The sequence below is a fragment of the Sebastes umbrosus genome (assembly GCF_015220745.1).
Source record: "Sebastes umbrosus isolate fSebUmb1 chromosome 14 unlocalized genomic scaffold, fSebUmb1.pri SUPER_14_unloc_2, whole genome shotgun sequence".
Lineage (NCBI taxonomy): Eukaryota > Metazoa > Chordata > Actinopteri > Perciformes > Sebastidae > Sebastes > Sebastes umbrosus.
The window spans coordinates 20,651-45,000 of NW_023618434.1; the positions used below are offsets into that span (position 1 = coordinate 20,651).

General features: G+C 44.1%; 1 protein-coding gene and 1 long non-coding RNA gene across 2 annotated transcripts in view; one reads left to right on the forward strand and one right to left on the reverse strand.

The window, feature by feature from the left end:
* Positions 1-183: 183 nt before the first annotated feature.
* LOC119484134 lies at positions 184-18,545 on the reverse strand. Its single transcript, XR_005205902.1, has 3 exons — positions 18,535-18,545; positions 490-496; positions 184-391 (listed from the first exon to the last, which is right to left on the reverse strand). It is a non-coding gene; the product is annotated as an uncharacterized LOC119484134 (long non-coding RNA).
* The window catches only part of LOC119484133 (major vault protein), a 31,036-nt gene continuing 8,270 nt past the window's right edge, over positions 1,585-24,350 (forward strand). The window contains exons 1-13 of the mRNA XM_037762664.1: positions 1,585-1,749; positions 6,767-6,945; positions 8,103-8,298; positions 8,432-8,555; positions 11,001-11,132; positions 12,177-12,271; positions 12,807-13,043; positions 14,740-14,865; positions 17,019-17,237; positions 19,757-19,992; positions 20,074-20,271; positions 23,001-23,145; positions 23,529-23,740. Coding sequence (XP_037618592.1) covers positions 6,782-6,945; positions 8,103-8,298; positions 8,432-8,555; positions 11,001-11,132; positions 12,177-12,271; positions 12,807-13,043; positions 14,740-14,865; positions 17,019-17,237; positions 19,757-19,992; positions 20,074-20,271; positions 23,001-23,145; positions 23,529-23,740 — 2,084 coding nt within the window. The 5' untranslated portion in view covers positions 1,585-1,749; positions 6,767-6,781. The remainder of the gene's footprint in view (positions 1,750-6,766; positions 6,946-8,102; positions 8,299-8,431; positions 8,556-11,000; positions 11,133-12,176; positions 12,272-12,806; positions 13,044-14,739; positions 14,866-17,018; positions 17,238-19,756; positions 19,993-20,073; positions 20,272-23,000; positions 23,146-23,528; positions 23,741-24,350) is intronic.

The following is a 24,350-nucleotide window of genomic DNA, read 5'->3' on the forward strand; positions in this document are numbered from 1 at the left end:
ACAGACAGGAGTACCAGCAGTACTGCTGTCAGTGTATTACTACAGTAGAGACAGACAGGAGTACCAGCAGTACTGCTGTCAGTGTATTACTACAGTAGAGACAGACAGGAGTACCAGCAGTACTGCTGTCAGTGTATTACTACAGTAGAGACAGACAGGAGTACCAGCAGTACTGCTGTCAGTGTATTACTACACTAGAAACAGACAGGAGTACCAGCAGTACTGCTGTCAGAGTATTACTACACTAGAGACAGACAGGAGTACCAGCAGTACTGCTGTCAGAGTAGGCCAAAAACCTGCTGCTGGTACTCCTGTCTGTCTCTACTGTAGTAATACACTGACAGCAGTACTGCTGGTACTCCTATCTGTCTCTAGTGTAGTAATACTCTGACTACGGATACCTTTATACCGACGGATAGACTTCATACAGCCACACTGAGAAACACCTGAACTGTCCCTTTAAATCCTCCGGATGCAGCTTCAGGTAACCTGCAGTCTGACTCACCTGTAGAGACGATGTCAGAGTCACATTCCTAAAGTTTAGTGTCTTCACACCAAAACATGAAAGAATGTGATCAGAAACCGTCTGCTGGTATTGATCAGTATTGATCGGTATTGATCAGTATTGATCGGTATTGATCAGCTCTGCATCATATTGTGTGTGTTTGACTGGATTATTTGTTTAACCATTAAATATCTCTGATGTTACGCTGCTCATGTGTTCTCGTGATCTGTCTTTATGAAGTACATCTATTATTTATCGATCATTTATTGAACATCTGTGTTTCAGTTTTTAAACCTGCAGCTGAAATGTGTTAAATAAAGTTTGATTACTAAACTTATAATAATTATATTTCTGTAGAATATGTTTGTTTTATGTGATTTGACCTGTTGTTCTGATTCATGATGAATGAAAGGTAAAGAATAATAAAGGGATACAGTTACATAAATAATGGACATTACATACACATTTTAAAATATGCATAAAAAATAGAGTAGTGCATAACATAAATAAATACATGTTTTTAAAATATATAAAAAAATATTTACAGAAATGAATGTGAAAGTAAATGCTTATAATTATTCTTTTATATTTTGTTTTGTCTTTATATTTCCACATTTATTTATTATATTATATATTTATTTTCTATTTCTCTTCTATTTCTACACTTTTTATTTACTTATTTATTCCTCTTTATATTTCCAGGTATAGATCTAGAGGTATAGATCAGGTATAGATCTAGAGGTATAGATCAGGTATAGATCTAGAGGTATAGATCCAGAAGTCTAGATCAGGTATAGATCTAGAGGTATAGATCAGGTATAGATCTAGAGGTATAGATCAGGTATAGATCTAGAGGTATAGATCAGGTATAGATCTAGAGGTATAGATCCAGAAGTCTAGATCAGGTATACATCCAGAAGTATAGATCTAGAGGTATAGATCTAGAGGTATAGATCCAGAAGTCTAGATCAGGTATACATCCAGAAGTATAGATCTAGAGGTATAGATCGGGTACAGCGGTGACCAGCTGATCTGACTGTGACGTAGCTCTGCAGCAGTGAAGTCGGTAAATCACGTGACTGAGTGCTGAGCTGAGTTCCGGGAGTTCCGCCCTCCTCTTTATAACCGTGTCTGTTGTCTGTCTGTGGTTCTCCTGGTTCTCCTGGTTCTCCTGGTTCTCCTGGTTCCTATAAGAGTCACCAGTCGACCCCGGATCTGGTCTGAACTGCTGCTGCTGCTGAGAGGTAAGAAACTCTGATCTGAAGCCTCACATTTTAAACTTCCTCCCACCCAGAGCCCGGTCCAGAGCCCGGTCCAGAGCCCGGTCCAGAGCCCGGTCCCGGTCCTGGTTCTGCTCCAGAGCCCGGTCCAGAGCCCGGTCCAGAGCCCGGTCCAGAGCCCGGTCCCGGTCCCGGTCCCGGTCCTGCTCCAGGTTTCTTGCCAGTAAGCGGGGAGTTGTTCTGGCCACAGCGCGCTTGGTGGATCCTGCTGGGTGGACTCTGGTTTCGGTCTCAGACCTGCTCTCTAGATAACTTCTGATTTAACGCTACACAAACACAAACTGAAGTGAATTGAAAGTAGAACAGCTGCTTTATAGAAAACAACTCCAGATGTTTATGAATGTTTGTGAACCGGACCTGAATCTGAACCACCGAGCGGAACTTTAATCAGCCGGATCCCGACATGTCGTCAGGCAGCTGGTGGACACTATATATATATATATATATATATATATATATATATATATATATATAAATATAAATATATATATATATATATATATATATATATATAAGAGCTCCTCTGTGTTTATTAATGAAGCCGAACTCAGCGGAGCTTCCAGTTAATTCATAAAATGTGTTAATCAATAATCTTCCATTTGTGAATTCTGCTGAACAAATCAGATCATATTAAATGTGGAGGATCTGTAATGGAGTCTGGTGTTCTGGTGTTGTTGGGCGTCAGTTCAGGTTATAACCAGGAAGCTGCTGCATGCAGCTCAGATACCGATACGAGCAGCTCAGATACCGATAGGAGCAGCTCAGATACCGATAGGAGCAGCTCAGATACCGATACGAGCAGCTCAGATACCGATAGGAGCAGCTCAGATACCGATAGGAGCAGCTCAGATACCGATAGGAGCAGCTGTTGTTCAACAGTCTGCAGCAGATGAAGATGATGATGATGATTAAACTGGGGGGGGTCATGTTCTTTATACTCAACAATACCTCCTCCTCCTCTTCCTCACTCATCTTCCGCCCTCTTCCTCCTCCTCCTCACTCCTCCTCCTCCTCCTCTTCCTCACTCCTCTTCCTCTTCCTCCTCTTCCTCCTCCTCCTCTTCCTGTTCCTCCTCTTTCCCCTCCTCCCTCTTCCTCTTCCTCCTTCTTCGTCCTCTTCCCCCCTTTACCGCCTCTTCCTCCTCCCTCCCTCCTCTTCCTCTTCCTTCTTCTTCCTCTTCCTCCACTTCCTTCTTCTTCCTCTTCCTCCTCCTCCCTTCTTCATCTTCTTCCTCCTCCTCCTCCTCTTCCTTCTTCTTCCTCTTCCTCTTCCTCCTCCTCCCTTCATCTTCTTCCTCCTTCCTCTTCCTCCTCCTCCTCTTCTTCCTTCTTCTTCCTCCTCTTCCTTCTTCTTCCTCTTCCTCCTCCTCCCTTCTTCATCTTCTTCCTCCTCCTCTTCCTCTTCCTCCTCTTCCTTCTTCTTCCTCCTCTTCCTCGTCTTCCTTCTTCCTTCTCCTCCCTTCTTCCTCCTTCCTCTTCCTCCTCTTCTTCCTCTTCCTCCTCATCCCTTCTTCATCTTCTTCCTCCTCCTCCACCTTCTCTTCCTTCTTCCTCTTCTTCCTTCTTCTTCTTCCTCTTCCTCCTCCTCCCTTCTTCATCTTCTTCCTCCTCTTCCTCCTCTTCCTTCTTCTTCCTCCTCTTCCTCCTCCTCCCTTCTTCATCTTCTTCCTCCTCCTCTTCCTCCTCTCCCTTCTTCTTCCTCCTCTTCCTCTTCTTCCTCGTCTTCCTTCTTCCTCCTCCTCCCTTCTTCCTCCTTCCTCTTCCTCCTCTTCCTTCTTCCTCCTCTTCTTCCTCTTCCTCCTCATCCCTTCATCTTCTTCCTCCTCCTCCACCTCCTCTTCCTTCTTCCTTCTTCTTCTTCCTCTTCCTCCTCATCCCTTCTTCATCTTCTTCCTCCTCCTCCACCTCCTCTTCTTCCTCCTCTTCCTTCTTCTTCTTCCTCTTCCTCCTCATCCCTTCTTCATCTTCTTCCTCCTCCTCCACCTCCTCTTCCTCCTCTTCTTCCTCTTCCTCCTCATCCCTTCTTCATCTTCTTCCTTCTTCCTCTTCCTCCTCCACCTCCTCTTCTTCTTCCTGAATCTCAGATATTTTCCGTCTGTGTGGCTGACTGTGAGTCTAATCTTGTGACTGTCTGTTTTCAGAACCTCGTGTTTGAGTTTTGACTCAGTTCATTATTTACTTTATAAAATGTCATAAAATAGTGAGAAAGCCGACCAGTCAACCAGACCTCGTGATAAAAAGAGGAGTTTTTAAATGTCAAACTGAGTTCATCAGAGTGTAACCGACAACAAGAGCTCAAGTTGACGACTAAAATAATAAAAATAAAGAGACGGCCGGAGGGAACGGGGGAGATGCAGGAGTTTTGGTGGGAGACGATAACGTTTCTCTCTGTGGAGCCCCGTCACTTCACAAGACACGGGAAACCTCTGTTGGTCTGGAGGAGCTGCAGCAGTTATTTCTGCACAAACGTCCACTGAACATTCACTAGATATTCTCAGAGCTAAACTAACTCTTCTGCAGTGTGGAGTGAGCAGCATGCACGGGAGAGGTGGAGAGAGAGAGAGAAGGAGCGTGGTGTGTGAGTGAAGGCAGGCAGAGGAGCAGAGGAGCAGAGACTCCGGTCCTGGAGACCAAAGCTACGGTCTCCTCCGCGTCCTCCGACCGCGGCCAACACTGTTTAACAGCTTCACTAGATACAACCAAGAGGTTTTGGTGCTTCACTGGAGTTTGTGTTGGAGTCTGAGTCTGAACAGCGGAGACACACGCGAGACCATGAGACACCGACCAGCAATGATTTATACCTGGAACAAGTTACTAACAGGAACTTTAAACAGAGAAGGAACTTTGGTCACATACTGAATGTTATTTAAAGGATCGTCAGCAGTTCGTGACGCCGTGTATTCATGTTGTGTGGACTTTGTATAGCGGGTGTGTCTGTGTGCATACCTGAATACCTGAACACCTGAGCTTCACCTCGTCATCAACGTCTAAATAAAGTCTAGAAATGTCATTTTTCTTCCAGCCTTCAGGTTGACTTCTCAACGCCCTCACTGTTCATGTTCCTCGGGTTAACGTCAGGAAAAACTAGTTCTCTTTTGTTCATCTGAACTTTTTTTTCGTCATGTTGAACCTGTTTGTTCCTTCGGTGGAAGAGTTCTCTGAGTTCTCTGCTTCAAGGCGAGGCAGCTTCATCTGTGTATATATATAATCACATTTCAGTAACAATTCAAAGTGCTTCACACAAACATCCAAGATAGAAGGCTGTCTTTGTAATTGTCTTAATATGGCTGTTAAATCTCAGGTCAGAGTCCATGACTACACCAAGACCTCTGGCTCGGTCCGAGCTTTTTAACATTACAGATCGTAGCTGAGCTCTAACCTTTAATCTTTCCTCTTTGGCTCCAAAAATTCTGACCTCAGTTTTGTCTTTCTTGCACATCCAATTATTGACTTGTTCAATGCACTCACTCAGTCCTTGTATTGGACAGATACCACGATCACCAGTAACTCAATGATTAGTCCATTAATGGATCAGTCCAGTGGTTCTCAACCAGCGGTCCATGAGGGAGGTCCATGAGGGAGGTCCACGTGATGAGGTCCATGAGGGAGGTCCATGAGGGAGGTCCATGAGGGAGGTCCATGAGGTCCCCAGGAAATGGAGAATAATTTATTTACACTATTTAATTCACTATAGAAGTGAGCCCAGTGTGAGTCATCAGAGTGATTATTGTAATCAACGGTTTCACTTCCTCCACAGTTAACTGACCGCTATAGTATATAATATAGTACCCTATCAGACGGGGGGTCCGTCCGGGACCTAACGAGTATATAATATAGTACCCTATCAGACGGGGGGTCCGTCCGGGACCTAACGAGTATATAATATAGTACCCTATCAGACGGGGGGTCCGCCCGGGACCTAACGAGTATATAATATAGTACCCTATCAGATGGGGGGTCCGTCCGGGACCTAACGAGTATATAATATATTACCCTATCAGACGGGGGGTCCGTCCGGGACCTAACGAGTATATACTATAGTACCCTATCAGACGGGGGGTCCGTCCGGGACCTAAAGAGTATATAATATAGTACTCTATCAGATGGGGGGTCCGTCCGGGACCTAACGAGTATATAATATAGTACTCTATCAGATGGGGGGTCCGTCCGGGACCTAAAGAGTATATAATATAGTACCCTATCAGACGGGGGGTCCGTCTGGGACCTAAAGAGTATATAATATAGTACCCTATCAGACGGGGGGTCCGTCTGGGACCTAAAGAGTATATAATATAGTACCCTATCAGACGGGGGATCCGTCTGGGACCTAAAGAGTATATAATATAGTACCCTATCAGACGGGGGGTCCGTCTGGGACCTAAAGAGTATATAATATAGTACCCTATCAGACGGGGGGTCCGTCTGGGACCTAAAGAGTATATAATATAGTACCCTATCAGACGGGGGGTCCGTCTGGGACCTAAAGAGTATATAATATAGTACCCTATCAGACGGGGGGTCCGTCTGGGACCTAAAGAGTATATAATATAGTACCCTATCAGATGGGGGGTCCGTCCGGGACCTAACGAGTATATAATATAGTACTCTATCAGATGGGGGGTCCGTCTGGGACCTAACGAGTATCAAAGGTTGAGAACTGCTGGATATCAGAGTCCATTAGTCGTTCGACAGAATAAAGGCCTTTTTCTTCCTGGGATTAATTCTCACGTCAATATATTTTTTCCAAACTGTTGTTTTTATCATGAATACTTTCACACAGATCGTGAAGATTACGCAGTGAAAGATGAGGTTGATTTTTCAGAGCTTTCGCACCACGAGTAAAGGTATCAACCAATCACGTCGACTTGCATCTGTATTTCTGAAATGACAAACGACTGTGTCTCTTGTCTGTGTCTCTCGTCTCTGCAGTATTTAGTTTGGATCGTGACTGTGTCTCTTGTCTCTGTCTCTCGTCTCTGCAGTATTTACTTTGGATCATGTCTAAGAAAGGAGGACAACGGGGGCCGGAGTTTGACGTGTTGGTGGAGGCATCCATCATCCGCATCCCGCCCCATCACTACATCCATGTGTTGGACCAGAACACCAACATCGCCCGGGTGGAGATCGGACCGCTCACCTACATCCGCCAGGACAATGAGAGGTCAGAGAAGGAACCTTAAAGGAACCTTTAGAGAGGGGAACATCAGAGGTCAGAGAAGGAACCTTTAGAGAGGGAACATCAGAGGTCAGAGAGGGAACCTTAAAGGAACCTGTAGAGAGGGGAACATCGGAGGTCAGAGAAGGAACCTTAGTGGAACCTTTAGAGAGGGGAACATCAGAGGTCAGAGAAGGAACCTTAGAGGAACCTTTAGAGAGGGGAACATCAGAGGTCAGAGAAGGTACCTTAGAGAGGGGAACATTAGAGGTCAGAGAAGGAACCTTAGAGGAACCTTAGAGAGGGGAACATCAGAGGTCAGAGAAGGAACCTTAGAGGAACCTTAAAGAGGGGAACATCAGAGATCAGAGAAGGAACCTTAGAGAGGGGAACATTAGAGGTCAGAGAAGGAACCTTAGAGAGGGGAACATCAGAGGTTAGAGAAGGAACCTTAGAGGAACCTTAGAGAGGGTAACATCAGAGGTCAGAGAAGGAACCTTAGAGGAACCTTAGAGAGGGGAACACTCTTATATAGATTATATATAACAGATGACTTGCCGTCAGAGACCCGTCTCACATCTCTGCTGCTGTCATCCAGTTACCCAAACAGCCGATCTACAGCTGACTCACTCTGGCTGGCAGGACTTCAGACCCTTAATCTGGTGATTGATTAGCATGGATTAGGATGACATCAACACACAGACGTGTTTCCTGTTGATGAGTCTTTATTCCAGCAGCTCTGATGTACTTTGTGCTCTCTCAGTGATTTTATCGCTCATACAAGCAGAAAAAGAAGTAAACCATGTGACTGGGTATTGATTTTGTCTGGATCCATTTACTGTCTTCACTGATGGACGGACGGAGACTTTATGGATTTGAAATGATGTAACATTCAGGTGCATTACTTTACCTGGAGGCTCTCAGATTCTACTGGTAGAAGAACCAATATGTGAACGTTTGGAGGGTTTTGGTCGTTTCTTGGTTCTCTGAGACTTCCGATCAACTGATGATAAAATCAAACATCAACATACAGTCTCAGTATTAACAGTAGTATGTGTTATTCTTACACAATAAAGACAACAGAGTATTGATCATTAATGTAACCATGGTGATATATTATTATTATATATGATATTAGGTATTGATCTCTTCTCTCTCCTCAGAGTTCTGTTCATGCCGGTTCGGATGATCATGGTGCCGCCGCGTCACTACTGCGTGGTCATCAACCCCGTGGCCCGCGATGATGACAAGCAGGTCCTCTTTGACCAATCGGGTCAGGCCAAACTTCGCCACGCCGACCTGGAGATCCGTCTGACCCAGGACCCGTTCCCCCTCTACCCCGGAGAGGAGGTCCAGCAGGTCGGTCCGAAACCCCAAACCGCTCCATCACACACACGGCCGTCTTTTTGTAATCCATAAAACAGTGTGTAGCATGTGTGTAGCATGTGTAACATGTCAATGAGATGTGTAACGTGCCGTCTTTGCGCTCCAGGACGTGACGCCGCTGCAGATCGTGTATCCCGACACGGCGCTGCGTCTTCAGGCTCTGCTGGACTTTGAGGAGGAGGGAGGAAACAAGAGGGTGGCCGGAGACGAGTGGCTGTTTGAAGGACCAGGTGTGTTTTATCATTAACACTAAACACATCTGGAACATCTGTGCTCCCACATTAATATTACAGAGCATCATCCGATCGTTGTTGGTTTAACTTATTAAATATTTAGTTTGTCTTTTGTCCCCCATAATGCAGCTGCTCAGTGAGGACGATATCACTCTGGTGTCTGGTGTCCTTCGATGTTTCACTAAATAATAATACTCAATATATATATATATATATATATATTCAGAATATTAGTAAATTATTTTACAGATACCATGTATTTAAATCATTAATGTCTTTTTAATTCTGCTTATATTTCACTCTTTGATTGTATTTTTATCCATATTAATGTCACCTCAAGAGGTTTATGTTTAAATGTGAAAATAAATGATGAGATCTGTGAGCTGATATGTCTCCAGATGTTAAACACGTAAAGTGTATCATGAGGTCGTATCTCAGACTCATGGAGGAAGATCAGACGTGTTTGACGTATAAATCATGAGGTTGTATCTCAGACTCATGGAGAAAGAGCCAGACGTGTTTGACGTATAAATCATGAGGTTGTATCTCAGTCTCATGGAGGAAGATCAGACGTGTTTGACGTATAAATCATGAGGTTGTATCTCAGACTCATGGAGAAAGAGACAGACGTGTTTGACGTATAAATCATGAGGTTGTATCTCAGACTCATGGAGGAAGATCAGACGTGTTTGACGTATAAATCATGAGGTTGTATCTCAGACTCATGGAGAAAGAGACAGACGTGTTTGACGTATAAATCATGAGGTTGTATCTCAGACTCATGGAGGAAGATCAGACGTGTTTGACGTATAAATCATGAGGTTGTATCTCAGACTCATGGAGGAAGATCAGACGTGTTTGACGTATAAATCATGAGGTTGTATCTCAGTCTCATGGAGGAAGATCAGACGTGTTTGACGTATAAATCATGAGGTTGTATCTCTGACTCATGGAGAAAGAGCCAGACGTGTTTGACGTATAAATCATGAGGTTGTATCTCAGACTCATGGAGGAAGATCAGACGTGTTAGACGTATAAATCATGAGGTTGTATCTCAGACTCATGGAGAAAGAGACAGACATGTTTGACGTATAAATCATGAAGTTGTATCTCAGACTCATGGAGGAAGATCAGACGTGCTTGACGTATAAATCATGAGGTTGTATCTCAGACTCATGGAGGAAGATCAGACGTGTTTGACGTATAAATCATGAGGTTGTATCTCAGTCTCATGGAGGAAGATCAGACGTGTTTGACGTATACATCATGAGGTTGTATCTCAGACTCATGGAGAAAGAGCCAGACGTGTTTGACGTATAAATCATGAGGTTGTATCTCAGTCTCATGGAGGAAGATCCAGACGTGTTTGACGTATAAATCATGAGGTTGTATCTCTGACTCATGGAGAAAGAGCCAGACGTGTTTGACGTATAAATCATGAGGTTGTATCTCAGACTCATGGAGAAAGAGACAGACGTGCTTGACGTATAAATCATGAGGTTGTATCTCAGACTCATGGAGGAAGATCAGACGTGTTTGACGTATAAATCATGAGGTTGTATCTCAGTCTCATGGGAGGAAGATCAGACGTGTTTGACGTATACATCATGAGGTTGTATCTCAGACTCATGGAGAAAGAGCCAGACGTGTTTGACGTATAAATCATGAGGTTGTATCTCAGTCTCATGGAGGAAGATCCAGACGTGTTTGACGTATAAATCATGAGGTTGTATCTCTGACTCATGGAGAAAGAGCCAGACGTGTTTGACATATAAATCATGAGGTTGTATCTCAGACTCATGGAGAAAGAGACATACGTGTTTGACGTATAAATCATGAGGTTGTATCTCAGTCTCATGGAGGAAGATCAGACGTGTTTGACGTATAAATCATGAGGTTGTATCTCAGACTCATGGAGAAAGAGACAGACGTGTTTGACGTATAAATCATGAGGTTGTATCTCAGACTCATGGAGGAAGATCAGACGTGTTTGACGTATAAATCATGAGGTTGTATCTCAGACTCATGGAGGAAGATCAGATGTGCTTGATGTATAAATCATGAGGTTGTATCTCTGACTCATGGAGGAAGATCCAGACGTGTTTGACGTATAAATCATGAGGTTGTATCTCTGACTCATGGAGGAAGATCAGACGTGTTTGACGTATAAATCATGAGGTTGTATCTCTGACTCATGGAGGAAGATCAGACGTGTTTGACGTATAAATCATGAGGTTGTATCTCTGACTCATGGAGGAAGATCCAGACGTGTTTGACGTATAAATCATGAGGTTGTATCTCAGACTCATGGAGGAAGATCCAGACGTGTTTTACGTATAAATCATGAGGTTGTATCTCAGACTCATGGAGGAAGATCAGACGTGTTTGACGTATAAATCATGAGGTTGTATCTCTGACTCATGGAGTGTGTTGTTGTGTCAGGGACCTACATCCCCAGGAAGGAGGTGGCTGTGTTGGAGACCATCAAGGCCACGGTGATCCGAGAGAACCAGGCCATCAGACTGAGAGCTCGCAAGGAAGGCGTGGACCGAGGGGGGGTCCGCAGAGTCACCGGTAACACATCTACACACATTAACACGCACATCTATACACACACACAAACACACACAACAATAACAACAGTAATAACATTTGTTTGTTGCCCAAACCAGGCGTCATCCTCCGGTTCTGAGAAATGAAGGCTTAAAGCTGCATCCTGTCTAGCAGCCAGCAGGGGGCGACTCCTCTGGTTGTATAGACGTCTGATAGAGAATGAGCTTCTACTTCTCTCTTGATTTATGACCTCAGTAAACATTGTAAACATGAGTTTATGTTTCAAGTCTTCTTCATACAGCATGATGTTCATTTAGTAAATGATGGTCCCATTTAGAGTCAGATAGACCATAAAGCAGGGGATGCTTTAGGGCGGGGCTACCTGCTGATTGACAGGTCGCTACCACGGCGTTGTTCAGTCTGGGAGTTGTCCGTGTTTACATATTGCAACTTTAACCCTTTAATCACAGTTTGTTTTCACTTCATCAAAGTTAATTAAAACATTTTGGTCTCCTAAAACCGTCTTATTCAGCGTTCGGTTGTACTTAGCTCCGCCCTCTCTGTCACTTCTGGTTGCCAAAAAACTAGATAGCGACGGCTTAAAACCAAGATGGTGACCAATGGGTCATGTCTAGAAGGTAACCCGCAAATTGCAAAAACTTTTGTGAGATCCGCTGACAACCTGTCCTAACATTAACCATCTCACGAGAGCTTCACAATTGCGTCTTACCGTCTAGACGTGACGGCCAAACTGCCGAACTCGAGGCTTCAAAACGTCCACAAACCAACGGGTGACGTCACGGCGACCACGTCCACTCTTTATATTCAGTCTCTGATTAAAACCAAAGATTACAAAGTCGTTTATAAGGAAAAATGAAATGGAAAAATACTAAATCATTCTATTGTAGCCTACACATATAGAGAATTAAAAACATACGTGTTACTTCTGTGTTTCATATTTAACCTGAGAACACACTAATGCATATACAGACTAATTAAATGAGTTATAAAAAAAGCCTTTTAATAAGTGATTTAATTTAGTAATCAGTGATTGTGTTGTTGCAGGTGAGGAGTGGCTGGTCAGTAAGGTGGGAGCGTACCTCCCAGGTGCCCACGAAGAAGTCATCGACATCGTGAACGCGTTCATCCTGACGGACAAGGTGAGTCGACCGCTCGCCGTCAACGTTGTGTCAAACTGAAAACCCAACAAACGTCAGTTGGTCTCAGTAACATCCAGGCTTTTGTCTAAAGGTAAACTTTAAGATAAGATTAACTATAAGATAAGGTAAACTATAAGATAAGGTAAACTATAAGATAAGGTAAACTATAAGATAAGGTAAACTATTCGATTAGATAAACTATAAGATAAGATAAACTATAAGATAAGATAAACTATAAGATAAACTATAAGATAAGGTAAACTATAAGATAAGGTAAACTATTCGATAAGATAAACTATAAGATAAGATAAACTATAAGATAAGGTAAACTATTCGATTAGATAAACTATAAGATAAGGTAAACTATAAGATAAGATAAACTATAAGATAAGATAAACTATAAGATAAGGTAAACTGAGATAAGCAGCGGTGCTGTGCGTGCGTGGTACCGGAGGGAGGAAGGATTACAACACTTCAACTGCTCAGAGAACCTTAACTTCCCCTTAACTTCATCTGTCCTGTGTTGTTTCCTCAGAAAGCGCTTCACGTTCGCGCCCTGCGGTCCTTTAAGGACGCCGGCGGGCGGGACCGCCGTACGGGGGAGGAGTGGCTGGTCACCATGGCCGACAGGGAGGCTCACATCCCCTCGGTGGCGGAGGAGGTGGTGGGCGTGGTCAGCGTGACCACTCTGAGCAGCAGACAGTACTGTGTGATCCTGGACCCGGTCGGACCCGACGGGAAACCTCAGCTGGGACAGAAGAGGGTGGTGAAGGTGAGCAGAACCCTCATGGTTCTACCAGATAAAACAATAACATCTGATGGAACTATCAGGGTTCTACCAGATAAAACAACAACATCTGATGGAACCATCAGGGTTCTACCAGATAAAACAACAACATCTCATGGAACCATCACGGTTCTACCAGATAAAACAACAACATCTGATGGAACCATCACAGTTCTACCAGATAAAACAACAACATCTGATGGAACCATCACGGTTCTACCAGATAAAACAACATCGGATGGATCCATCACGGTTCTACCAGATAAAACAACATCTGATGGAACCATCACAGTTCTACCAGATGAAACAACAACATCTCATGGAACCATCACGGTTCTACCAGATAAAACAACATCTGATGGAACCATCACGGTTCTACCAGATAAAACAACAACATCGGATGGAACCATCACGGTTCTACCAGATAAAACAACAACATCTGATGGAACCATCACAGTTCTACCAGATAAAACAACAACATCTGATGGAACATCACAGTTCTACCAGATGAAACAACAACATCTGATGGAACCATCACGGTTCTACCAGATAAAACAACAACATCTCATGGAACCATCAGGGTTCTACCAGATAAAACAACAACATCTGATGGAACCATCACGGTTCTACCAGATAAAACAACAACATCTGATGGAACCACCACGGTTCTACCAGATAAAACAACAACATCTGATGGAATATCACGGTTCTACCAGATAAAACAACAACATCGAATGGAACCATCACGGTTCTACCAGATAAAACAACAACATCTGATGGAACCACCATGGTTCTACCAGATAAAACAACAACATCTGATGGAACCATCACGGTTCTACCAGATAAAACAACAACATCTGATGGAACCATCACAGTTCTACCAGATAAAACAACAACATCGGATGGAACCATCACGGTTCTACCAGATAAAACAACAACATCTGATGGAACCATCACAGTTCTACCAGATGAAACAACAACATCTCATGGAGCCATCACGGTTCTACCAGATAAAACAACAACATTGGATGGAACATCACGGTTCTACCAGATAAAACAACAACATCGGATGGAACCATCACGGTTCTACCAGATAAAACAACAACATCTGATGGAACCATCACGGTTCTACCAGATAAAACAACAACATCGGATGGAACCATCACGGTTCTACCAGATAAAACAACAACATCTGATGGAACCATCACGGTTCTACCAGATAAAACAACAACATCTGATGGAACCACCATGGTTCTACCAGATAAAACAACAACATCTGATGGAACCATCACGGTTCTACAAGATAAAAAAACATCTGAGATGTATTTTAATATCTGAACATTAGGGTTAGTACCACGTCTTAATGTCGGCGTTGTACTTTATATTGAAGTTGTTGAACTGGATCAGAACCCATCAACAGGTGTCTGATTCAGAATCATTTCTAATAGATCTTATTTCTAAATGTTAAGATTTGTCTTTGTTGTGTTGTCTCTTTAAATATAAATCATCTGGTCGTTGCTTCTGTCAAACTAAACCGGCTGAATCCTAATTTAGTTTTTCTTTCTTGAAATCAGAAACACTCAAAAATATTCGGTGTTGTTTTACTGCCATAAAACTAAAAGCCACTAATATTCTGCATGTAAGTAGAGAACTGACAAATTCCTTGCTTTCTCTCCGTCAGGGTGAGCGCTCATTTTTCCTGCAGCCGGGCGAGTGCCTAGAAAGCGGCATCCAAGACGTGTACGTGCTGTCGGAGGAGGAGGGTCTGGTGCTGAGAGCTGTGGAGGCGTTCAATGACACCGAGGAGGTGAGGACAGAAACCACCGTCCGGCTGATGAAAGGCGGCATTGGGCCGGCCTGAACCAGATCACCAGATCACCAGATCTAGAACATGATCCACCTGAGAACTGACCCAGTGTCGGCAAATCTCTTCTAATGGCAGGAACTAGCTGCTGACTAACTTAATCACTGGTTACTGCAGGTGTTACTGCAGGTGTTAATCACTGGTTACTGCAGGTGTTAATCACTGGTTACTGCAGGTGTTAATCACTGGTTACTGCAGGTGTTAATCACTGGTTACTGTATGTGTTAATCACTGATTACCTGGTTACTGCAGGTGTTAATCGCTGATTACCTGGTTACTGCAGGTGTTAATCACTGGCTACTGCAGGTGTTAATCACTGGTTACTGCAGGTGTTAATCACTGGTTACTGCAGGTGTTTATCACTGGTTACTGTAGGTGTTAATCACTGATTACCTGGTTACTGCAGGTGTTAATCGCTGATTACCTGGTTACTGCAGGTGTTAATCACTGGCTACTGCAGGTGTTAATCACTGGTTACTGCAGGTGTTAATCACTGGTTACTGCAGGTGTTAATCACTGATTACCTGGTTACTGCAGGTGTTAATCACTGTCTACTGCAGGTGTTAATCACTGGTTACTGCAGGTGTTAATCACTGGTTACTGTAGGTGTTAATCACTGATTACCTGGTTACTGCAGGTGTTAATCACTGATTACCTGGTTACTGCAGGTGTTAATCACTGGTTACTGCAGGTGTTAATCACTGGTTACTGCAGGTGTTAATCACTGGTTACTGCAGGTGTTAATCACTGTCTACTGCAGGTGTTAATCACTGGTTACTGTAGGTGTTAATCGCTGGTTACTGCAGGTGTTAATCGCTGGTTACTGCAGGTGTTAATCACTGGTTACTACAGGTGTTAATCGCTGGTTACTGCAGGTGTTAATCACTGGTTACTGTAGGTGTTAATCACTGATTACCTGGTTACTGCAGGTGTTAATCACTGATTACCTGGTTACTGCAGGTGTTAATCGCTGGTTACTGCAGGTGTTAATCGCTGGTTACTGCAGGTGTTAATCACTGGTTACTGCAGGTGTTAATCACTGGTTACTGCAGGTGTTAATCACTGGTTACTGTAGGTGTTAATCACTGGTTACTGCAGGTGTTAATCACTGGTTACTGTAGGTGTTAATCACTGATTACCTGGTTACTGCAGGTGTTAATCGCTGGTTACTGCAGGTGTTAATCACTGGTTACTGCAGGTGTTAATCACTGGTTACTGCAGGTGTTAATCACTGGTTACTGTAGGTGTTAATCACTGATTACCTGGTTACTGCAGGTGTTAATCGCTGGTTACTGCAGGTGTTAATCACTGGTTACTGCAGGTGTTAATCGCTGGTTACTGCTGGTGTTAATCACTGGTTACTGCAGGTGTTAATCACGGGTTACTGCAGGTGTTAATCACGGGTTACTGCAGGTGTTAATCACGGGTTACTGCAGGTGTTAATCACTGGTTACTGTAGGTGTTAATCACTGGTTACTGCAGGTGTTAATCACTGGTTACTGTAGGTGTTAATCACTGGTTACTGCAGGTGTTAATCACTGGTTACTGCAGGTGTTAATCACTGGTTACTGTAGGTGTTAATCACTGGTTACTGCAGGTGTTAATCACTGGTTACTGCAGGTGTTAATCACTGGTTACTGCAGGTGTTAATCACTGGTTACCTGGTTACTGCAGGTGTTAATCACTGGTTACTGCAGGTGTTAATCACTGGTTACTCTAGGTGTTAATCGCTGGCTACTGCAGGTGTGTCTGAGGTGATTCTGTCCTTCACTGCTTCATCCTCCCTTCCTAACCTGGCTAACCCATTATACCCCAACTCTCTTCTTCTTCTTCTCTCCCTTCTTTCCTTTAAATCAAACCTCGCCATCCCTCCATCCTTTACGTTTTCCTCCGCCTTTTAAAATGTTAATTTTTTCTCTCAGTGCCCCTCTCCATCCCCCTCTCCTCCTCTTCATCTTCCTCCCTCTCCTTCCTCTCCTCCTTCTTCTCCTCTTCATCTTCCTCCCTCTCCTCCCTCTCCTCCACCGCTCCGATGCATCGCCACGTTAACCCTTCTCTCCCTCCTCCGCCTCTCTCTCCCCCATTCTCTCTGCCAGCGTGAAGAGGAGGAGGAAGAAGAGGAGGAGGAGCTGATGCAGGAGAGGGCCAAGCGCTCGCGGAGGAGCGGCGTCCTCCGTCGCCCTGGAGACCGCTGGATGCTGCGGGGTCCCATCGAGTACGTCCCCCCCGCCGCTGTGGAGGTGATGGTCAAACGACAGGCCATCCCATTGGACGAGAACGAGGGCATCTACGTCAGGGACATCAAAACCGGAAAGGTACCAGTCAGATAGTCTTTAAAGGAACATACCGCTGGTAAAGGTACCAGTCAGATAGTCTTTAAAGGATCATACCGCTGGTACCAGTCAGATAGTCTTTAAAGGATCATACCGCTGGTACCAGTCAGATAGTCTTTAAAGGAACATACCGCTGGTAAAGGTACCAGTCAGATAGTCTTTAAAGGATCATACCGCTGGTAAAGGTACCAGTCAGATAGTCTTTAAAGGATCATACCGCTGGTACCAGTCAGATAGTCTTTAAAGGATCATACCGCTGGTAAAGGTACCAGTCAGATAGTCTTTAAAGGATCATACCGCTGGTACCAGTCAGATAGTCTTTAAAGGATCATGCCGCTGGTACCAGTCAGATAGTCTTTAAAGGAACATACCGCTGGTAAAGGTACCAGTCAGATAGTCTTTGAAGGAACATACCGCTGGTAAAGGTACCAGTCAGATAGTCTTTAAAGGAACATACCGCTGGTAAAGGTACCAGTCAGATAGTCTTTAAAGGATCATACCGCTGGTACCAGTCAGATAGTCTTTAAAGGAACATACCGCTGGTAAAGGTACCAGTCAGATAGTCTTTGAAGGAACATACCGCTGGTAAAGGTACCAGTCAGATAGTCTTTAAAGGAACATACCGCTGGTAAAGGTACCAGTCAGATAGTCTTTGAAGGAACATACCGCTGGTAAAGGTACCAGTCAGATAGTCTTTAAAGGAACATACCGCTGGTAAAGGTACCAGTCAGATAGTCTTTAAAGGAACATACCGCTGGTAAAGGTACCAGTCAGATAGTCTTTAAAGGATCATACCGCTGGTACCAGTCAGATAGTCTTTAAAGGAACACACCGCTGGTAAAGGTACCAGTCAGATAGTCTTTAAAGGAACACACCGCTGGTATCAGTCAGATAGTCTTTAAAGGATCATACCGCTGGTAAAGGTACCAGTCAGATAGTCTTTAAAGGAACATACCGCTGGTACCAGTCAGATAGTCTTTAAAGGATCATACTGCTGGTAAAGGTACCAGTCAGATAGTCTTTAAAGGAACATACCGCTGGTAAAGGTACCAGTCAGATAGTCTTTAAAGGAACACACCGCTGGTACCAGTCAGATAGTCTTTAAAGGATCATACCGCTGGTAAAGGTACCAGTCAGATAGTCTTTAAAGGAACATACCGCTGGTAAAAATACCAGTCAGATAGTCTTTAAAGGATCATACCACTGGTACCAGTCAGATAGTCTTTAAAGGATCATACCGCTGGTAAAGGTACCAGTCAGATAGTCTTTAAAGGAACACACCGCTGGTACCAGTCAGATAGTCTTTAAAGGATCATACCGCTGGTAAAGATACCAGTCAGATAGTCTTTAAAGGAACATACCGCTGGTACCAGTCAGATAGTCTTTAAAGGATCATACCGCTGGTAAAGGTACCAGTCAGATAGTCTTTAAAGGAACACACCGTTGGTGCCAGTCAGATAGTCTTTAAAGGATCATACCGCTGGTAAAGGTACCAGTCAGATAGTCTTTAAAGGAACATACCGCTGGTACCAGTCAGATAGTCTTTAAAGGAACATACCGCTGGTACCAGTCAGATAGTCTTTAAAGAAACGTACCGCTGGTAAAGGTACCAGTCAGATAGTCTTTATAGGATCATACTGCTGGTAAAGGTACCAGTCAGATAGTCTTTAAAGAAACGTACCGCTGGTAAAGGTACCAGTCAGATAATCTTTAAAGAAACGTACCGCTGGTAAAGGTACCTGTTAGATAGTCTTTAAAGGAACATACCGCTGGTAAAGGTACCAGTCAGATAGTCTTTAAAGGATCATACCGCTGGTAAAGGTACCAGTCAGATAGTCTTTAAAGGAACATACCGCTGGTAAAGGTACCAGTCAGATAGTCTTTAAAGGATCATACCGCTGGTAAAGGTACCAGTCAGATAGTCTTTAAAGGAACATACCGCTGGTAAAGGTACCAGTCAGATAGTCTTTAAAGGAACATACCGCAGGCAAAGGTACCAGTTAGATAGTCTTTAAAGGATCATACCGCTGGTAAAGGTACCAGTCAGATAGTCTTTAAAGGAACATACCGCTGGTAAAGGTACCAGTCAGATAGTCTTTAAAGGAACATACCGCTGGTAAAGGTACCAGTCAGATAGTCTTTAAAGGAACATACCGCAGGCAAAGGTACCAGTTAGATAGTCTTTAAAGGATCATACCGCTGGTAAAGGTGCCAGTTAGATAGTCTTTAAAGGATCATACCGCTGGTAAAGGTGCCAGTTAGATAGTCTTTAAAGGAACATACCGCAGGCAAAGGTACCAGTTAGATAGTCTTTAAAGGATCATACCGCTGGTAAAGGTACGAGAACCTTTGACCGTCTAGTGCAAATACAAAAAGTCCAAGATAACGATAAGGTACAAATCCAGAATAAATCCAGTATATCGAGTATTATATAGAGCATGGATGATAAAAAAGCCTCCACAGCGTCCAGCCCACCCTCAGTGTGTCTTGTTGCCTCTCAGGTACGAGCAGTGATCGGTCACACCTACATGCTGACCCAGGATGAGGAGTTGTGGCAGAAGGAGCTTCCTCCCAACGTCGAGGCCCTGCTGGCTTCAAACAAGGACCCGCTGGCCGACCGCTCGGACCGGACCAAAACCAGTGATAGTCTGCCGAGGGACAAGACCAGGGTCGTCTCCTACAGGGTTCCCCACAACGCCGCGGTCCAGGTCTACGACTACAGAGAGAAGAAGGCCAGGTGGGTTTCCTGACCTGGTGGTGGTGGTGACACGATGAGCTGATGTGGTGGTGACACGATGAACTGTGGTCTTGTCTTCAGGGTGGTGTTTGGACCAGAGATGGTGATGTTGGGACCTGACGAGCAGTTCACCGTGCTGTCGCTCTCCGGAGACAAACCAAAGAGGGCCAATGTCAACAAGGCCATCTGCCTCCTGCTGGGACCCGACTTCTTCACCGACATCATCACCATCGAGACGGCCGACCACGCCCGCCTGCAGCTGCAGCTCTCCTACAACTGGTAACTGGAACACATCCAAGCTGGGTTAGACTTGGTTCAGCACTAAGCTGTCTTCAGGAAACACATGACCATTAAGGACTAGAGCTCAAGAGGTTACTAAAGGATGGAGATACTGTTTGTTTAGTAATTTAACACTAAAACTACGGTCCTCAAATATCTTTATTTCCTGTCAGCAAAACACTCCCTCAAACCATAAATGAAAAAACTCAACATTGTTTGATAGTTTGTTGTATTTCATACTGTAGCTAAAGCTAAAACTAAACGACAAATAAATGGCGATCACCAGACTACCAGAAGCTAACTCTAAGCTAAAGGGAACTAGAGGCTTACTCTAAGCTAAAGGGAACTAGAGGCTTACTCTAAGCTAAAGGGAACTAGAGGCTTACTCTAAGCTAAAGGGAACCAGAAGCTAACTCTAAGCTGAAGGGAACTAGAAGCTAACTCTAAACTAAAGGGAACTAGAGGCTTACTCTAAACTAAAGGGAACTAGAGGCTTACTCTAAGCTAAAGGGAACCAGAAGCTTACTCTAAGCTAAAGGGAACCAGAAGCTAACTATAAGCTAAAGGGAACCAGAAGCTAACTCTAAGCTGAAGGGAACTAGAAGCTAACTATAAACTAAAGGGAACTAGAGGCTTACTCTAAGCTAAAGGGAACCAGAAGCTAACTCTAAGCTAAAGGGAACTAGAGGCTTACTCTAAGCTAAAGGGAACCAGAAGCTAACTCTAAGCTAAAGGGAACTAGAGGCTTACTCTAAACTGAAGGGAACTAGAGGCTTACTCTAAACTAAAGGGAACTAGAGGCTTACTCTAAGCTAAAGGGAACCAGAGGCTTACTCTAAACTAAAGGGAACTAGAGGCTTACTCTAAGCTAAAGGGAACCAGAAGCTAACTCTAAGCTAAAGGAAACTAGAGGCTTACTCTAAACTAAAGGGAACTAGAGGCTTACTCTAAGCTAAAGGGAACCAGAAGCTAACTCTAAACTAAAGGGAACTAGAGGCTTACTCTAAGCTAAAGGGAACCAGAAGCTAACTCTAAGCTAAAGGGAACTAGAGGCTTACTCTAAACTAAAGGGAACTAGAGGCTTACTCTAAGCTAAAGGGAACCAGAGGCTTACTCTAAGCTAAAGGGAACCAGAAGCTAACTCTAAGCTAAAGGGAACTAGAGGCTAACTCTAAGCTAAAGGGAACTAGAAGCTAACTCTAGGCTAAAGGGAACTAGAGGCTAACTCTAAGCTAAAGGGAACTAGAAGCTAACTCTAAGCTAAAGGGAACCAGAAGCTAACTCTAAGCTAAAGGGAACTAGAGGCTTACTCTAAACTAAAGGGAACTAGAGGCTTACTCTAAGCTTAAGGGAACCAGAAGCTAACTCTAAGCTAAAGGGAACCAGAAGCTAACTCTAAGCTAAAGGGAACTAGAGGCTTACTCTAAACTAAAGGGAACTAGAGGCTTACTCTAAGCTAAAGGGAACTAGAGGCTAACTCTAAGCTAAAGGGAACTAGAAGCTAACTCTAAGCTAAAGGGAACTAGAGGCTAACTCTAAGCTGAAGGGAACTAGAGGCTTACTCTAAACTAAAGGGAACTAGAGGCTTACTCTAAGCTAAAGGGAACCAGAAGCTAACTCTAAGCTAAAGGGAACTAGAGGCTAACTCTAAGCTAAAGGGAACCAGAAGCTAACTCTAAGCTAAAGGGAACTAGAGGCTTACTCTAAACTAAAGGCTTACTCTAAGCTAAAGGGAACCAGAAGCTAACTCTAAGCTAAAGGGAACTAGAGGCTAACTCTAAGCTAAAGGGAACTAGAGGCTAACTCTAAGCTAAAGGGAACTAGAAGCTAACTCTAAGCTAAAGGGAACCAGAAGCTAACTCTAAGCTAAAGGGAACTAGAGGCTTACTCTAAGCTAAAGGGAACTAGAGGCTTACTCTAAGCTAAAGGGAACTAGAGGCTTACTCTAAGCTAAAGGGAACTAGAGGCTTACTCTAAACTAAAGGGAACCAGAGGCTTACTCTAAGCTAAAGGGAACCAGAAGCTAACTCTAAGCTAAAGGGAACCAGAAGCTAACTCTAAGCTAAAGGGAACTAGAGGCTTACTCTAAGCTAAAGGGAACTAGAGGCTTACTCTAAGCTAAAGGGAACTAGAGGCTTACTCTAAACTAAAGGGAACTAGAGGCTTACTCTAAGCTAAAGGGAACCAGAAGCTAACTCTAAGCTAAAGGGAACTAGAGGCTTACTCTAAACTAAAGGGAACTAGAGGCTTACTCTAAACTAAAGGGAACTAGAGGCTTACTCTAAGCTAAAGGGAACCAGAAGCTAACTCTGCAGTCTAATTTATTTTTTTTAATTTCCAGTTGTTGTAATCTAACTCTGATGTTTCAAAATAAAGGTCTTCCAGCACAGACAAAAAATAATTCCACCCGAAACTGCTGAGATTATTTTAATATCAATGTAATGTGAAGGAAGTGGAACTCTGAAATCAGACCTGATGAAGACAGCTCTGTGATGAAGACAGCTCTGTGATGAAGACAGCTTTCTGATGAAGACAGCTCTGTGATGAAGACAGCTCTGTGATGAAGACAGCTCTGTGATGAAGACAGCTCTGAGTGCACGTCTCTATTAAAAGCTTCATGTTTGATGTATAACGAGTAAATGTGATCTCTGCTCTGAACACTCCTCAGTTATTAGATTCATGGTCTCTGAAGGTGATCCCTCTTCGTCTTCTTTTTTTTTTCTCTTCAGGCACTTCGATGTGAAGCCTCCGGTGAGCTCTGCCGATGCAGCGGCTCTGTTTTCAGTTCCTGACTTCGTCGGAGATTCCTGCAAAGCCATCGCCTCCCGAGTCCGAGGAGCCGTCGCCTCCGTCCAGTTCGACGACTTCCACAAGGTTCCATTTCACCGTCCCCTGTTCCTCTATCGGCATCCTCTGTTCCTCTATCGGCGTCCTCTGTTCCTCTATCGGCGTCCCCTGTTCCTCTATCGGCGTCCTCTGTTCCTCCATCACCGTCCTCTGTTCCTCCATCACCGTCCTCTGTTCCTCCATCACCGTCCTCTGTTCCTCCATCACTGTCCTCTGTTCCTCCATCACCGTCCTCTGTTCCTCCATCACCATCCTCTGTTCCTCCATCACCGTCCTCTGTTCCTCCATCACCGTCCTCTGTCCCTCTATCACCGTCCTCTGTCCCTCTATCAGCGTTCTTATGACATCATTATTTCATTCATTCATCGTGTTTTGACTCGTCATGGATCTATGATGTCGTCTGTTTATAGAACTCGAACCGGATCATCTGCTCCGCGGTGTTCGGATTCGATGAAAAGCTGGCCGTCCGTCCCAACCTGCGCTTCAACCAGAACAACCTGATGATCAGCAGCGTGGACATCCAGTCCGTGGAGCCCGTCGACCAGAGGACACGAGACTCCCTGCAGAAGAGCGTCCAGCTGGCCATCGAGATCACCACCAACTCTCAGGAGGCCGCAGCACGGTCCGATATCACACATTTATACCTCATAAGAACCGTTCTAGAGTCCTCCAGAACCGTCTGATTTACATGTTATAGGTCACCGCACGGTCCGATATCCTCACCCTCACTCTAACCCTAACTCTAACCCTGACTCTAAGCATAACTCTAACCCTGACTCTAACCCTGACTCTAAGCATAACTCTAACCCTGACTCTAACTCTAACTCTAACCCTGACTCTAACCCTGACTCTAACCCTGACTCTAACCCTGACTCTAACCCTGACTCTAACCCTGACTCTAAGCATAACTCTAACCCTAACTCTAACCCTAACTCTAACCCTAACTCTAACCCTGACTCTAACCCTGACTCTAAGCGTAACTCTAACCCTGACTCTAACCCTAACTCTAACCCTGACTCTAAGCATAACTCTAACCCTGACTCTAACCCTAACTCTAACCCTAACCCTAACTCTAACCCTAACTCTAACCCTAACTCTAACCCTGACTCTAAGCATAACTCTAACCCTGACTCTAAGCATAACTCTAACCATAACTCTAAGCTAAGGGGAACTAGAGGCTAACTCTAAACTAAGAGGAACTAGAGGCTAACTCTAAACTAAGGGGAACCAGA